This window comes from Trachinotus anak, unplaced genomic scaffold (genome assembly GCF_046630095.1).
Source record: "Trachinotus anak isolate AG129_WGS33_773 ecotype Australia unplaced genomic scaffold, CSIRO_AGI_Tana_v1 ptg000016l, whole genome shotgun sequence".
NCBI lineage: Eukaryota > Metazoa > Chordata > Actinopteri > Carangiformes > Carangidae > Trachinotus > Trachinotus anak.
Genome location: NW_027273867.1, coordinates 11,364,478 through 11,381,810, shown reverse-complemented (window position 1 = coordinate 11,381,810; position 17,333 = coordinate 11,364,478). Strand labels below are relative to the sequence as shown.

Sequence of the window (17,333 nt, the reverse complement as noted above, 5' to 3'; positions counted from 1 at the left end):
TTTCTAGCTTTGTAATTATCATTTTGATATGAAAGTGCCACTTGCATCTAACATGATGTCACTGTGTTCATGTTTAAATAGTTATATCTCTTGAACTCACATCATGTAGCGTTACAAAATGCTTCTATCTTAACAAATTTAATTAAACTATTCTTTATCTTTGCAGGTGTGAATGGGCATAAAGGAAGTATAACATCAGCTTTGTCAGATTAGGCAGCGCTGCAGTAGGTCAAACTTGACTCCTCACTCCCATGTTCTAATGAGGCCACGGCAATGCTGACATCTCCTCTGCATCCAGAGACATCATCATGCTGAAGACGGAGGCCTCGGGGGAGAGGACTAGCCTCCGGAGTGCCTCCCCCCACCGTAATGCCTACCGGGCTGAGTTTCAGGCACTCAAGAAGGCCTTTGACCAGCCTCGGATCGATGGAGATTCAAAGCCCAAAGACCTTGAGCGGAAACAACCAAGGGGTCGCCAGTATGGCACCCATGTCAGCCGCATTAAGGACATGTTCATGCAGATGGGCTCAGAAAATTCATCATCTAAGACAAGGGGTCGAGATGACTCTTCGCCACAAAGGCTGGTCAAGCCCACCAACTTCATCAACAAGGCTGATGGATCAGTGATAAAACTCCAGCATTCCTCATCAGCTGAAAGGGTTGGAGGCGCTGGAGCAAAGTTCTCTGAAACCAGAAAGCTGTTTGAGCAGCAGTCACGTGACCAGTCGCAATCACCAGTCTTTCCCTACGGACGTGATAAAAGAGGATCCCATGAGCACCTTGATGACTGGCGAGGGGCAAGGTCCAATCGAGGCAGTACAGACTCCTTGGATTCACTTTGCTCCAGAACAGAGGCATCCTCACCGACTGTCAGTCAGCTCAGTGCTGTTTTTGAAAATGTTGACCACCACAACCAGGGTGTGCCCTACAAAGGAGTCAGCAGGCGAGCCCTCTACTCACCAGACGGATTCCACCGCCATGGAGGTGATCTCAGTGAGGATGATTCACGACAGTCTCCTGTTTCTGGAAACTACCGGGGACGGACAGGTGGAAAGGTTCCCACATCCTCGTCCTCTGAGGACCTCCTGAGCCCCAGTCCTGGGGCAGAGACAGTTCCACAAGTGGAGGAAGCCCAAGACAAAGCAGACAAGGTTGAGACTACAGGTGGAGATCAACGGCACCTTTCTGGGGCTACCACCAATGGAAGCCATGTCAATGGTTCTTGTGAAGAAGAGGAGAAATCCTCAGAAACAAGAAAAAATACTGAGGATCTTGTGGCGTCCAAACCTTCAAAACCTACAGATGATGCCATGATTACCAACAAAGCTTTCAAAGATGCCACTTCAGAGCCCCTGCCGACTCCAACTACACCAGCTGAAAGCCAGGAAGATGGAGGTAGTCCAAAAGAAGACAAACCCTCTGAATCCCCCAATGACCAGGTGGAAGAACCTGATGAGGAATACACTGGGAATGAGCGGGTGGTTTTTAACGCAGACGGGGATGCCTGTTACCAGGGTTGGGGTGAAAGCTGCACAGACCCTGAGGATGACCTCTATGGAGACGACGAGGATATTGTCTACGACCCGGGCTCTGATCTGACAGAGATTCCTGGTCTGCCAGAAGAAAACAAAGAGGACATTCCTCCAAAGAGAAAGATTCGCTTCAGCACTTCTCCCATTACAGTAAGTCGGGTGCCGTACAAAACTGTTGTGGAAGCCTAAATTGTGTAAACACACTGAACACAATCCAACATAAAAGCCCTTGTGCTGCTCTTATCAAAAGTAGGTTAAAACAACAAAGAGCTAATATTGTATTCAGAGCTTCCTTTTTATGGGCTCGCATTTAAAGTTACAGCTGAACTACTCATTGTGGTTAGCTTAGCTGTTTTCACATGCATTTTAATGCAGTCATATAGGTGATAAAATTATCTGACATCAGTAATCTTGATCTTCGTAAGACCTTTATAGTGTGCTTCCATTTCACAATTCTTTCCTTTTGATATGTCCTACTATATGGTAGATAAATTATCATACATTGTAGTTGTTGCTCTCTGATGGCAGGGGTTGTAGCTGTTTTGTGATGCAGAGATTGAGGGTCAAAGCATCGCCCTCTGGGAAATTGACGTGTTCATGAGCTGAACATCTGTGCATGTGTTAGTCATGCTGGTTCTGCACCCACACAGTGCTCACACAAGATGCTGTGTTTGTTTTTCTCAAGCAGTCCCATTACCATCTTTTAGATCAGGAAGCCATGTTTTTAGCAGTTTGATGAGGATGTTCTGTACAATACAGTGGCAGAGTCTATATGAATCTGTCAAATATACTGTATATATAGTGAACTGAGTCTGTGTGTGTGTGTGTGTGTGTGTGTTTAGTATATAACCTTACTGTGACCGCTCTGCCCAATGATATCAGCAGGCGTATAGCTAGAGATTACATGCTTTTTTACCATCCGTCCTATGAGGTTTCACAGAGATTATGCTACAATGAGGTTTTTACTTGAAAATGAAAAAAGGTTGTTGTTTCTGGTGATAATGCCCAGTTCCCATAGAATGTCATTTCCCTGGTAACAGGCCAGTTTTCTGTAATATTTTCTTTTTCAATTAATTGAAATAGTGTTACATTTACCTTACATTACATTTGTTGCATCATATGCCATGGAGTGGTTTGATAAGGTTTTCAGTGCCGAGCTGGACACAATGCAGCCAGTGTTGTTTATGGATTGGGAAGATGGATTTGGAAGATTATGGGGAATATTTTTTAGCCTTTATCCTCAAGCATTTGGAATCAATGAGATTAATGTTTGTAGTAATAAATAACATGCTTTAGGTCGTTCTGTTCATTTCATAACCTTTTTATCTAGTTTGACAGTGAAATCTATTTTTATTTTGGAGATATTTAGCCTGTTGACAATCTGTGTGTGTGTGTGTGTGTGTGTGTGTGTGTGTGTGTGTGTGTGTGTGTGTGTGTGTGTACACATATGATTAGAGTACAGTTGTGATGAGTGATTGATCATATGTATGAAGGATTTGGAGCTAACACAAACATTCCACAAGTTGAGGATCAATCCTATTAACATGCTGTAACGAACCAGAACAATTAGCCCAGTTATTCTCAGGAGAAAACGTGACGTGGGCTCACTAATTACGTTGTACTGTCTCTGCAGTGTGCGTCCTGTTACTTCTTTCTCTTTTCCTTCCTCTCAGGACTCAACCTCACGTGCGTGAAAATGCACACAAATGCAAGTACACGTTTCCACGAGGAAATGAAATCTCCCTAATGAAATCTCAACAGTTTGTTTAAGTTATTGATGCTGATTCAAGCCTTATATTATGTTGCTCAAAGGTAGCATCAAATGTAATAAATTTATATTTTTGCAAATACCTTTAATTAATACCATATTATATTTACAAAATCTATTTTTGATTATTTCAAAGGAGAGACAACTTTATTTTCACTACACAGTGAATTGAGCACTGTAAAACTTGTTGTCCCATTTAGGTTGAAGAGGCGGGGAATATGCTGCTCTGTTGTCTGTTGTTTCAAGGCTTCTGTTTTCTATGAAAGGGCCGACGCTCGTTCATCATATGGAATATTCAAGAGGGGCACCGCCCCCCCCACTCCATCCCACCCCCTTTACACAGACGCACACGCACAATTAGACATGCACCCCTCCCACTTCTCCATCACACGCCCCCCTCCTCTCAGCACATGAGGAACAAACAGGGTTCTGTCTTTTGTTCGTCTATATAGTGAAAGAGACAAAGCTATTTTCTCAGTGCTCGGCCCTGCACGAGTCCAGCTTGACCCCTGTGGGAGGAGACTGCAGAGGAGGCCTTGAAAAAAACTGCCATCTTACAATCTAATACTCAACGCTCCCTCCTCTTCATGTAATATTTCTCAGTCCTGCCCTGTAAAGCGGATAAATCATTTCAACATCTCAGCTTTGAAGGCTTAATGAATTCAGAAATCATCATGGCAGCCACAGGGAGAGGATGATACACTTTTGGCAACATTTTGTAAACATGCACACTATAATTGTGCTGACGTCACTAGTGTTGAGTTTGGAAACCTTGTTTTTAGCATAGCAGCATGGGTCTGTAGATGGCAATTGTGGTTGTTCTGGCAGTCCACTGTTTTGGACCAGACTGAAATATCTCAACAGCTATTAAATGGATTGCCATGAATTCTTTTACAGGGATTCCTGGTCCCCAGAAGATGAATTTTACTAGCTGGTGATCACCTGGCTTTTCACCTAGTGCCACTGTCAAGTTGACATATTTGGCTTTTAGTGAAATGTCTTGACAGCTATTGGATGGATTCCCAGAGGATCAATCAGTCACTTTAGAGTTAGCACCGACAGCAGGTCAAAGTTTTCACTTATCCTGTGAAATATCTCAACATCTATTGGATGGATTGGCACAAAATTTCCTACAGACATCCATAAATCCCAAACGATGAATCCTAATGAGTTTGGTGATCCCCTTTCTTTCCTCTTGCGCTGCGATGAGGTTCACACTTGTGGCTTTGAGTGAAATGTCAACTATTAGATTAAATTGTAATAACTTTGATGATCTCAAAGACTTTCCATCACAATAACATTTCAGCCTCAGCTGTACTTCAGTGCTAATTAGCCAGTGCTGATACACTAGACTAAGATGGTGACATGGCAAACATAACAGCTAAACATCAACATTTTAGCATTGTCATTGCAAGCATGTTAGCATGCTGATGTTAGCATTTGGCTTAAAGCACTGGTGTGCCTAAGTGCAGCCTTTACAGAGGCACCAGCATGGCTAAAGACTCCTAGTTTTGTTAATACAACGCATACAAGGTTTTTTTTTTTTATTATTATTATTATTATTATTTTTTTTTATCAGTGATTACTTCCACATCCTTTCACTTAACTGTAGCATCCTGACTGACCCAGTGAGAAGTGACTGCTGTGAGCTACCCAAGGCAAAGAACAGCCTTACTTCCCGAAGGCGCTGACCTACAGAAAAGAATCAGATCTCATGTTCATTCAAGCAACTGGTTTTATCCTTGACATTAGTATCCCTAGTTTGGTTGTTCAGTCTGTGACATATTGATTAATGTGGTAGTATTTCGATTCAATCCTCTGTTGCAATTTTGATACTTTGAGTGCTACGCTCTGTGCAGCTGGCATGACACTGAGAATACAATGTTTAATCTGAAGGCATCGCATACATCTCAGCCAGTGTTTGGTTCCCTTGTCTGGCTCTTTCACGGTTTAAAAATTTCAGCCGTGATCACACACTGATCCCAAAAGCTTTTAACCATCTCTCACTTGTTGCTTGGTTTCTTGCCATGCAGTGTGTTTTCTTTCCCTTTGTCGAACCGCACCCCAGGAGTTTGACAGCAGAAGTCTTCTCCCTCTGCAGGCAGCGTGCTGTGTCAGTCTCCTCTTGTTTTCCTCTCCTGCTCTCTACGTGAATGGCATTTATATTGTCTTTCATACTTTTTTGCGCCTGTACAGCAGTTGCATTTTCACCAGTGGAGATGTTGCAATATCTTAATGGAATTAAGCAGGTGTGATGAGTGGAGTGCCGGTTAAATGGCCACTGAAGTGGTTCTGAAATCAGCCACTCCACTCTGCATGCTGTCTGTTACTGGATCACAGTGACTGGTGTTTCGTCCATTAGTTTCTGCTTTGTCACAGGAATACGTAGTAGGGTGGGCTATTATCTGTGCCAGTGGTTTCAAAGCTGCAAGATTGTGTACATTTTAATGAAAATCTTTTACCAGATGTTTTGACTGGTTTGTTTTTCTGCAGCGTAGACAGTATGGTTGTGTTCATTCTTTTTCCACCATGAACAAATGTCTGGCTCTTACAAATATTTCTTGATGTATGAAGCAAATTTGTAGATTTAGTTCACTATGTTTAAAATGGCATAACTTATGCTGGGGGTGATATGAGCTCACTGACTCAGTGATATCTTCATGCTTGCAGATGAGATTCCACGGCTAACGTGGTTGCAAAAACAATCACATATCTCTTCTGTGTGCTTTCTCCGTATGCTGGTTTGCATCTCACGGTGGAGTACATCAAACCAGTTCAGAGACTAATCTTGTACTTTGCTGGAGCAGAACATAAAGACAAAGTCGATGATGCCTACAAAGAGGGAAACTGGCAACTTACACAATCCCAGTGGCTCTCTTCAGACTTCAGACGGTCAGGCATTAAGAGACGGTTATTTCGCTTGAAGATTTGGGAGCTCATATGACTGCCCTTAATACCATACATGACAGCGGAGGCTCCCAGCTTCTTGTCAGGATATAACATCTGACCTATCCGCACTACTGTACATGACAGTTCAAATTCAACAATGTCATTATCCACATACATCAACCTTAAACATTTGTGTGATTTGTAACATCCTCCTTATCTGGAGCATCAGCTAATACAGTCTTGTGCTTCACAAGCTGAAATTAGATGGCCTCCAGCCAGGAACTTTCTGACCGTATTTTCTGATGGAAAGGATTACTCTACTTTAGGGCAGTCTGTCTTTCTGCCCGATGATATATGTGCAGCAGCATTTCTCAAATTTTGGAACCAATACTGACATGGGTTTTGGCAATGTCATTTGTAAATAGTATTTAGGTCTGCAGCAGCATTGCTACAGATTAGTCTTAGTCTAGTGTTGCAGTGGATGCTTCTTCAGATAAGTCCTCTTTTATAAGCCATTCACAAAGGACGAGTCAGTCTCCAAAAACACAACTCATAAATGGTATTCTACCACATTATTTGCATTACAGAACTTTCTGTACCTGTGCATATTTCAGTTGCTACCTTCTCCAGTATCCAAATCTTCTTCTTTGTGCCCTAAATTCTGACGTTTTCCCTGGGTGAAGCTGGCTGTCAGCTTCCAAGTTATGCAAGCTGCGGCTGGGCGTAATGGGAGGGAACAGGGTTTTGTTGGGAGAGACTTCCAGCACCCTTTGACAGCAGCTATAGAACAGCTGACATTTTGGTTAGACCAGCAAAAACAGCGGCTGAGCTCCGTCAGAACGACAGTCTGGTATTTCAGTTAAGCTTCTTTTAGGGAGGCTAAACCGAAAATCTTGACTAACAAATACTGTAGAATCCGTACAAATGATCTAGTAGTGTAGAGACGTGTGTGACTTTATATATTATTATATTGATATTTGAGTTGAAAGGCCAGCATAAACAAGCCAGCAGTCTTCTAAAGGATTGTACATTAAAATTCATCCGAAACCGTCTCATGAAATGATGTGTTTTTGTGTTAAAGTCCAGCTATAAATGGAAAAGGAAAATGATTTTTCCTTCCTCTCTTATCTCTGACAGGTACAACTACTCCAGACTCGGGTGATGGGTATGTGCGTATTTGTGCGTGCATGTAGCTTAGTCCCTCCATTATTAATGCAGCAGTGTTTTTGTTTGCTTGTTTCGGTGCCACCCGATCCTCCCTCGGGGATGCATTTTTAATGATCCAGGAAAGGCGAGAAGTGCCTCGCGTTTTTTTTAAGTCTGGTCAGTTACGACACAGTAGACTGTGTCATGAACCATCATCCAGCCCCAACCAATGCAATTTTGGTTCCCTGCTAATGATATCATCAGTGATCTGCCAGTTTTTATTGTAGTAAAAAGCTGCACAGAGCAAAGTCTCAGTTACACAATGTCCTCAGTGTTTGCTCAGTCAGTGCTGAAGAAGGTTCAGAGTGCCACACAGTCACCACATCCTTGTTTACAGTGAGTCAGGAACATGATTAAGGTGAACTGTTCAAATTTAACCTTAATCAAATACTGCAATATCAGCCCTTAGACTCTTTTTGTCTTGGATAGTTTACGGGATCTGTGCCACATTTGCAGTAGTCCAGATCACAGAGTGATTATTATGCTGTGTAGAAATATGGTCCCACACTCTGCCTAGTCATTGTTGCAGCCTAATGAATTTCAAAGAATACCAAGTGGGCCTCAGAGCATCACTGCTGTAACAAGCAACATGTTGTTGTATGAGTTGTGATCCCAGCCTCCCACCCACTGTATATGACCAAGGCATAACATAAAGCAGGGCATTGTCTGCAGTCATTCACTTGCAGTTGTTTACAACTCTCTGCCCCCTGTTTAAAGCTGTGACACCCCCCCCCCCCTTGTTTTCTGTGTCTCTCGTTCTGTAGTTGGCCCATGACTTGGTTTGTAGGTGGGAGTCATGGCACCCAGTGGCATTATGCCATAAACTGTGGACTGAAGTGCATTCTTGATTCTTGGTTACAAAAAGCTGAACTTGAGTTTTATCATCAGGAGTAAAAACACAAATCAATTAAATCTGAATTACATTTCAAAGGGAACATCCTGGCAGTGTTTGTCTTGTATGAACAGCGTGTGTCTGCTCTGTATGCAGAAGCTCCATCTGAAGTTAAAAAAAGAAATGCTGACTTGTAAGATTGTGGCATTCCCCCGATATGTCAAAAGTCACTTCCTCAGACGAGGGGCGATGTGCTGTATGTCAGGATGACAGAATGGTTGGCCTTGAATTGACTGTAAACTCCTATATGTTCTCACTTCTCTGTATTTATAGCCACGTACTGGATGTTTCTGTTTGTGTCTCTCTTTTCTCACTCTGTCCTCTTCACAGCTCCACATCTTCATATCTGTCAATCTCAATCTGTTCTTGCGAGACATGAATTCACTCCCATCATCAGCAACTGTCTCGTCCCCTCAGCATCCAGACACTTTCCTCAGCACCTGTCAGCTCTCTGGCCTGGTGTTGTGTGTGTGTGTGTGCGCGCGTGCGTGCGTGCGTGCGTGCGTGCGTGCGTGCGTGCGTGCGTGCGTGTGTGTGCGTGCGTGTGTGGGTGGATGGCCACAGGTAGAAGTACTGGAATGTAAATGTGCTGAGCTGTCACAGCAGAAAAAAACTGTGTGTGTGTGTGTGTGTGTATGTGTGTGTGTGTGTGTGTGTGCCAGGCTGTAGTTAATCCACTGCAGGGTTTGCTGGGCTCGTGCCACAGCAGTAGGAACATTTCTCCTGGGTTTTCCAGCCTCCTTTTGCCCTGGGCAGCATCCACTGTCTGGAAAGTGCAGGGCGGGTGACGGCACTGGCACCGACACGCCAAAGGCCCAGTTTAATACCATCAGAGGCGGTTGGCCGGGCATGGGCGCCATGCCGTGACATCTGAGGCAAGGACTCAAACAAGCCTGGAGCAAATTACCCCTAGCTTTGCCTGCTCCTCAGATTTGTCTCAGCTTTGTGTTTTTTTTTGTTTTTTTTTCATGTTCTCTTCTTTATTTCTCTCTTATTGCCTGTTTCACTCTTCAATAGCCTCACTGTCTGCTGCTGCTCTAACCCATGAATCATATGAGTCATTCTGTTTCTCTCTCAGTGGATATTGCCTCCTATCCTCTTTTAACTGGATTCTTCCTTTTCAGTTACTACATCTCCATTTTCTTATCATCTTAAAGCTTCTCGCATCTCTTCTTGTGTCCCCTCATCTGTCCCTCTCTTTGTCCAAGCCCACTCTTTCCCTCTCTGCTTTTACTGCCCCCTCCTCACCTTCAGTTTTCCTCTTGTTCTTTCTTTTTTTTCACCCTTATCTTATTCAGCATTATCCCTATGTTCTGTTGGCTTCCTCTCTTCTCCTCCTGTATCTGAGCAGGCCTCTGTAGCTGACCAATCCCTGCTTCTCTGTCCCAAAGGGGAGTCATCAGGCTCACCCAGCAGCCTTCCAGACAGACTGATCTACTGACAGACAGCCAAACATGATGTGGCTGAGGGGCTGTCATCCAGCAGCATAGCCAGGGAGATGAATCTTGATTCAGCCCACCAGCTCCCCAACTTTCAATTGGCTTGACACACATGCAAAGCCTACATGCAAACACACTCCTGTTGTTATCACTCAAATACCGGATGCGCGTTCCCGGCATACACACTCAAACACCCATATAACAAACACAGAGAGAGGCACAGATAAAGACTAAGAGGGCTCGGCTTTACTGAAGTCAGTGGGGGCTCTCCAGGCATCTGCAGAGTCACAGCAGCGTCCACAGATGTCAATAAAGCTGCATTTCAGAAAAACTAAAACCAAACTTCATCCATCTTCCTGCAGGAGCCTGAGGATCAGATAACAAGAAAGATGTGACACCTGAGCAGAACTGCTGTCTGCACTTAAACACCAGTGGCTCTGTTGTAAGGGGTTACTAAAAAAAAGCAAAAGTGTGTGTGTATCTGTGTGTCTTTGTGTGTGAGAGAAATTTGGTGCCATGGACATCGAGCAGTGTGAAGATGAGCAGGGGGAAGGAGATATAAGGAGATATTGGTTGATAAAGTGAGGAATGACTAAAAGAAAGAGGAGAGGTTGTCTGATTTCATCAGACTTGTCAGAGAAAGAGGTGTGTATGCGTACGCACTGTACGTGTGTGTGTACGAGTCAGTCGGTGGATCAGGAGTGACATTACACCTAAAGAGTTGCAGTAAGATGAAGAGTGCATTTACAGGCTCCCATCTTAAATGGATGTTATGAATCCCACATGCTTTCTCATATAGAGGTTTTAGACACGGATTTTTGAAAGTGTAAATTTGTAGCCGTTTGTCATCCTGACGTGATGAGGACTTAGATTTCACACAGTTATTAAAGCAGATAAGGTCCGAATGCTCTGACATCGCTGTTTCCAAGGGATCAGTTTATTGGATTATGTGGGTCAACACATTGATACACGTCATATTACATTTGCTGACGCCGTCAAGTTTCATTTTGTCTCTGGGGTGCGTGCCTACATGTAGACAGTGCTCGGTTGTGTCAGCTTGGCAAAGTTTTGCACCATCTTTCTGTCTATGCTGTGCATCAAAAGCAAGCAATACATTTTTTTTTTTTTTTGTTTAGGCTGTTTAAATGTCTTTGCCCTCACTGTCGGCTCCACAGCATTCAGACTTGTGCTTGCCAGCTGCATGCCTGGTCTTGTACTCTGGCCATCTCCCCATGGTAATACAAGCAGCAGGCAGCAGTTTCCTGCCATACTGCCAAGGTTAAACACAGTCACTAACATCACTGTACCTCCTATCTCAGAAGAGAAATGTGAACCTTTTGCTCAACTCAAGTGAACCTGAAAGTGACTGAAAAAGGCAGTTGAATCACTTATCAGTCCGCTCTGGTTGACCTTTACATTTCAGAAAGCTCTTCTCCTTTGAGGAGGGGGTATTTTGAAGCGGTGGCTTTGCTTTGGGAGTCTTGAATAAAGGTGTTCTGTTTGATGGCACAGCCTGTCTCTCTGTTTCTCTTCTCCCAATCCTTATTTCCCCTGTGCATGCTCTTTCATTTATCTTGTCCCTCCCTCCTTCAGTCACCATTCCTCTCTTCTCCATCCTTTGCCTTTTTCTGTCCCTCTGTCAGATTTTTTTTCTTTCCCTGCCCTTTTCTTATCTGTCTCCATCACTGCGCCCCCACCATCTCCTCTTCGCTTGCCTTCTCTCACAGATCCACCCTCATCTGTCCTCATCTCCCGTCATGACCTCCCCTCTCTCTTTCTCTTTTACTCTCTCAAGTGACTGGCCACATGCTAATGTGTTTGTAGATAGCACACAGTGACTGAGAGAGGCCATTAGAGAGGGTACTGGCTGCCAAAGGTAGCATCGCATCCGGGACTTCCAGGACAGTGCAAGTGCTGGTGTTAGCATTCGTCAGCAGTACGTGCATGTGTGTGTATAAACGTGTCTGTAACTGTGTGTGTATGTATGTGCTTTACTGATCACTGAGTGTGCTATATAGTGATATATTCACTTTTATATTCCTATAATGATATGCACAATATTATACTCGTGTATGTGTGTGTGTGTGTGTGTGTGTGTGTGTGTGCGTGTATGTGTGTGTCTGTGTGCATGCAAGCATTAATAATGCAGGCTGTTGATCACACTGAATGATTGATGACAGGGAGGTCATGGATAGAGCTCACGCAGGCTCGTACAGAGGAAAGAATAAAAACCAACCCTGACAGCATCACGCTACATCAATGTGCCCAAGCTGTGTGAACAACCAGTGCAAGATCCTCTCAACAGAGAACCATTTATTTATTTACTGTTGCTCCTTAGATTTTTACCATGTGGTAAAGTATTAGTCAATCCCGTGCCCCATCAGCTGCAGTAGCACAGCACGAAAAATCTGTATTTAAAAGCACAAATACCTTGACTGGCATTTTTCGTACATTATTAATGCTATGGACTTGTTTGCTCCCATTATTGATATGTTTCACAGTTCCAACAATACTGAAATATTGATAACAGAAGCCAGCATTGATTATTGTATTTTTCATGACCTTACACAGCTGATATCTTGTTCCATTTTTACTCACATACATACAAAGTGACTGACATAAATCTGGCTTTAGGCTTTAATCAATACATGTGATGTGGCATGACGCCTTATTGATCTCTCTTTCACCCAAATCAAACTGAGGGCACCGAGGAGCTGGTAGGGAGCGACTGACGTGCTCGGTGACACTACAGAGGGGCCTGTGTGATAAGATGTCATCTGGGTTCTCACTGAAGTGTGTGACAGTTTATTTCTTTCATCTAATGTACAGCAGTCCATGCGATCACAGATGAGTAGCGTGCGTTGTGAATAACTTTGATAATGATTGACGTCATCTAGACAAACGTGTGAAATGCTTCCCTCGAAACCCTTGTCAGAGACAGCAGCTGCTGCCATCAGTGTGGGTGTGCAGATGTCTGTCTGAATGAGAGACACACAGACTGCCAGGATGACTCTTATTTCACCATCCAAGCGTGCCTATTGCCTACGCGTGTCTACGTGTCCGCGTCAACACTTTGCGTACCCGTGCACACCTTTATTTCAGCGCTCGGCAGAACACCGCACCACAGACGTGACGACGGCATGCACGTTCGAGCCAGCTTGTGCACAGCTCCCTCTCCTCCTCTCCGCCCTCCTCAGTGCAGAGCGCTCAGCTGGGCTGAGATGTGAAGTGACAGCTGACTTTTGCAGGGGAGGAGAGGTTCCTTCGAGGTCCACACAGCTTAGGGGAGGAAAAAGGCATCCCTATATCCTCCATCAATGCACTATGTTTGTCTGCATTACAGTTTGTTGTAGGTTAATAGGCTGATTTGTGGTTTCAGTTGTGGCTTTTTCTTTACCAAAGTTTTGTTAGATTAGTTCTGGAGATAATGCATCAGTTGGAAAACATAAATGCTTTTATTTCCTACCTATATTTACAAAGTAGCATAGATTTGTGAATTTGATAAACGAAAACGTGTTCTTCTGTTTAGATTAGTATGAAAACTTGCATGAAGACCCAGAACTAGTCATTCATCTTTTCTATCTCTGTAATGTGAACCTGCTGCTGTATGTAATTGTGTGCGCCCACCCATTCTGTACCATGAACTCCCTGTGTTTCTCTTCCAGGTGTTCAATACCTACTCCAATGAGGACTATGACCGACGTAATGAGGAGGTGGATCCTGTGGCCTCCTCCGCAGAGTACGAGCTGGAGAAGAGGGTGGAGAAACTGGAGCTCTTCCCTGTGGAGCTGGAGAAAGGTGGGAAAGAAAATCTAAGAATATTATATCATATCCACCATACCCAGTGGACAGAATCACTCACATGTTGGATTTAACTTTTTGTGATATTTCTGTTCTATTCTCTCTAAGCAGCTACTTTATTCATTTATGTCTGTCGAAATTCCCTCTCCATTTTTCCCATCATGAATTTCTGGCCCAGCCATTATAAGACTGACTTTCCTTTACAACCCTAAAACATGTATTATACTCCTCCTTACCATCCCGTTGCAAAGCAACAGTTCACTACAAATCACCTTAGATCACACTAAGAGACACTGTAGTGCACAGTTTGCACCTTATCCTGTTGCATCTTCTTCACTTGCCTTGTCCTGTTTTCCTGTGTTAAAATCCAACACTGCAAAAAGCCTAAAATAGACTGACTTTACATTTTAAGATTTCACCATCCACCCCGTTATGCAACCCTAACAACTCGCGAATAATTAATACAGAGATGGAGATGGACAAATGCTACACTGGAAGGGAATTTCCCATCCAGCACATTTCCTATTTATGTGACGGCCAGCATGTCTATAGTAAGTGTCTCTTCTTCGTCTCCATTAATAAATCAATTGTTCTTCTCTTTGGGTGTATTTTTGCACGTATCCCTCGCTTCACCTGACATCACTTTCCCAGGAGCCATTTTCGGTGTCACTGTGTGGATCCAGGCTCATTGGAAAGTTAGGAAATGGAGGCGCTTAACCCTGCCGTGCCCGGTCACACTTTCACAGAGACACAAGTATTTGGACAGTTGTTCTTCAGGCTCTGTCCTTCAGCACATTTAATGTGAAATAAAATAATGGCTACTACATTAAAGTGCAGATCTCATCTTTAGTTTGAGTAGGTTTCCATCAATATAGAAAGAACTGTGTGGGAGATACAACTCTTCTAACATAGTGCTCAAAGTTCAGGGGTCTGGGACTGTACATACTCAGTAACTGTGTCTTCTGTATGTTTCCAGATGAGGATGGCCTGGGGATCAGTATCATCGGGATGGGTGTCGGTGCTGATGCAGGCCTAGAGAAACTGGGCATCTTCGTCAAGACTGTCATCGAGGGCGGAGCAGCTGAGAGAGACAACAGGTGAGAGCTGCCTCCTTATTGGAGATCACCTCTGAGCAATAAGTGAGTCTGGAAACACATTAAAGCAGATGAGAGCGCACAACAGGTCAGAATGTAATTCACGTCATTTATTGGAGAAAAATGCACATTAATCAGCTATTTTGCTTCTGTTTTCCCACCATCTTCTCTGCCTCACATACACAAACACACAAAAACACACATACACACACACAGTCTCACTCTGTGCCTGTCAGATTTAGCAGCAGGGGTTGGGATTAGGTCTATCGGGAGAGGCACAGGACTGCCCATGCGTGTATGCTGTACGTGTGTTGTGTGAGGGACACGCTGCATTAGAGTGCATTGTGTGTCTTGTATTCTGTGTCAGTTTGCAAGACTTAGTTTGTATAAAATGAGAGACTGTTTTGCATCTGCTTCCATATTCACAGTGTGTCTATCCGTGTCCCTGGATGTTGTGTCTGTGTTGTGCAGGAGGAACTGTGTGTATGTGTGTGTGTGTGGGGGTGTTGTGTGTCTTTGTGCATTATAAAGCGTGAACAGTGCAGAGTAAGCACTCAGCCAGGGGTAGAGGAGGTCACAACAGCTTCCTCAGGAGGCGAGCTGTGGTTTTCTCCCTCTAAACCACCAGCTTCTACCTATTAGTGCCTCTGTGTGGTTCAGGTTGAACAGATTTTAAAACTGATACAGTAAGTACTGTAAGCTGCTCAAACACCCCGGGAGCTCTTTGGCACGAGGCTTGTTTGCAGTAGGTGTGTTTTCTTAACGGATTAATTTTTTTTTCTTTAATGTAAAATCTGGGGCTGCCTTTTTCACGAACACACGAGAGCGAGATTAGTTAAAATGTAGTGAGCGGAGAGACGGAGGAGAAGAGTAGCGGGGAGGCAAAAAAAAACAAAACAGCGTGTTCAGAAGTGAGAAACGTTGAGCCTGTTCTAAGATGACAGTTTCACTGACATGAAAAAGTCTAATTTCCCTCAGTGAGCAGGAGAAGTATCTAAAGTTGGAAAGATCAGAGGAAGGCTGTGCCAAAGCTCAAGTTCAATGCATTTCTAAGACTGTAGATTTGAGCCTCTCTCTTTTTTATTTAAGCTGAACAAGGTTTTACATTAGTGCTCCTCAGTTCTCTAAAATCGCTCCAATGTAATAGTTGCTTTGTTCAAAATTAATTAAAATCAAATCAAATCAAGTTTTATTTATACAACGCCAAATCACAACAGAAGTTATCTCAAGGCACTTTCCAATTGGAGGAAGTCAAGACCTTCTCTATAAAGTATAGATGATGAACATAGTAAACATTATGACTGCAGTACATGCATTGTCATTGTGAGGATGTTAACATGCTGTTGTTAGCCTCACTGTGTCGTCTCACAGAGCTGCTACCATGGGTGTACACCCTTGTTTTGTTGTAACCTGCATATTTTCTATATAAACTGCATTTGTACTCAGTAAAACACTGATGAATATACAATAAATATTCAGAATTAAGATTTATTTTGTTGGAATATAGTTTCACAGAGTCATATTGTGCAGTCCAGTCCAGTAACCCATGTTTCGTGGGGTGTAGAAAATAGTAGTTATAGTATGATATATCTCTAAAAGAAGATTTATGTTAAATAACTTGTAAATATATATAGAGTGAAATGTGAAAACTATAATAATATAATATAATATAATATAATATAATATATGTGATATATTATATATATTTGAACAGGTTACATTTTTCTTTGTAAACTTGTGTAATAACATACTTGTGCTCTTTAACTACTTTCCTCTGTGATGTTGTGAATTGATAAAAGGAGAGAAAGCCATCAAATGAAGCAGTTACACATTAAAGTGTATAAACGTCATTAACAACTAACTTTTAAGTGTATACAAGCCCCAATGTAAAACACTGTAAAATCCTTCTAGAGAAGACAGTGGTGTCGTTGTCTCAGCGTTGCTCTCACTCATGTGCACTACATGTATTCAGATTCACTGTGAAAACTCTCGATTTACAGTTCAGTCACACGCTGACTGTTCCACAAACACACAAGAGCAGGAGATGGAGGAGAACGATGGAAACAGAAACATCCTCCATTGTGAATCTGCAGTTCTGCCTTTGTCCTCATGACAGATTTCACAATAAACCTTGATCACAATGTGACAGAAATAAACTGAAGACTCGAGATATTAGTGTCACAATAGCAATGAATATTGGATAACACATTCATGCACATTCATTTGCCCTCTAAGTGCTTTCTCACACACACGCACACACACACAGGGGAGGAGTCAGTAGCCAGAATGTAATTTCCTCCCATCATTAGCTCGCCAGCTATAGGGCTCTCTCTCTCTCTCTCTCTCTCTCTCTCTCTCTCTCTCTCTCTCTCTCTCTCTCTCTCTCTCTCTCTCTCTCTCTCTCTCTCTCTCTCTCTCTCTCTCTCTCTCTCTCTCTCTCTCTATTGCTGAGTCTGACTGAATGGTCTGACGCACACAGACACACACTCCCAAGCAGACAGATAGATGGGCTTGGCTGTGCCTCACTGATGACCCTAACTGTGTGTGCACTGTACTGAGATGAGTATGTGTGTGCATGCCTGTGTGTGTGTGTGTGTGTGTGTGTTTTGATTTACTTGCAATATCTTCCTTTGTTGTCAGTGTTTTGTTTTGTTTTTTTTTTTCTGCTGGCTTTGCTTGGCAGCCATATGCCAGCCAGCCTCAGCCACACAA

The 17,333-nt window shown here is 43.2% G+C and overlaps 1 protein-coding gene across 4 annotated transcripts in view; it reads left to right on the top strand.

The window, feature by feature from the left end:
• ppp1r9a (protein phosphatase 1, regulatory subunit 9A) overlaps positions 1-17,333 on the top strand; it is a 46,984-nt gene that overhangs the window by 1,421 nt on the left and 28,230 nt on the right. For 3 of the 4 annotated variants that reach the window (XM_071500155.1, XM_071500156.1, XM_071500157.1), the window contains exons 1-3: positions 173-1,682; positions 13,392-13,524; positions 14,504-14,624. In XM_071500155.1, the coding sequence (XP_071356256.1) occupies positions 309-1,682; positions 13,392-13,524; positions 14,504-14,624 (1,628 nt within the window). In that variant the 5' untranslated portion in view covers positions 173-308. Of the gene's footprint in view, positions 1-166; positions 1,683-13,391; positions 13,525-14,503; positions 14,625-17,333 lie in introns of those variants that run through there. The other variant, XM_071500154.1, reaches the window with a different exon arrangement.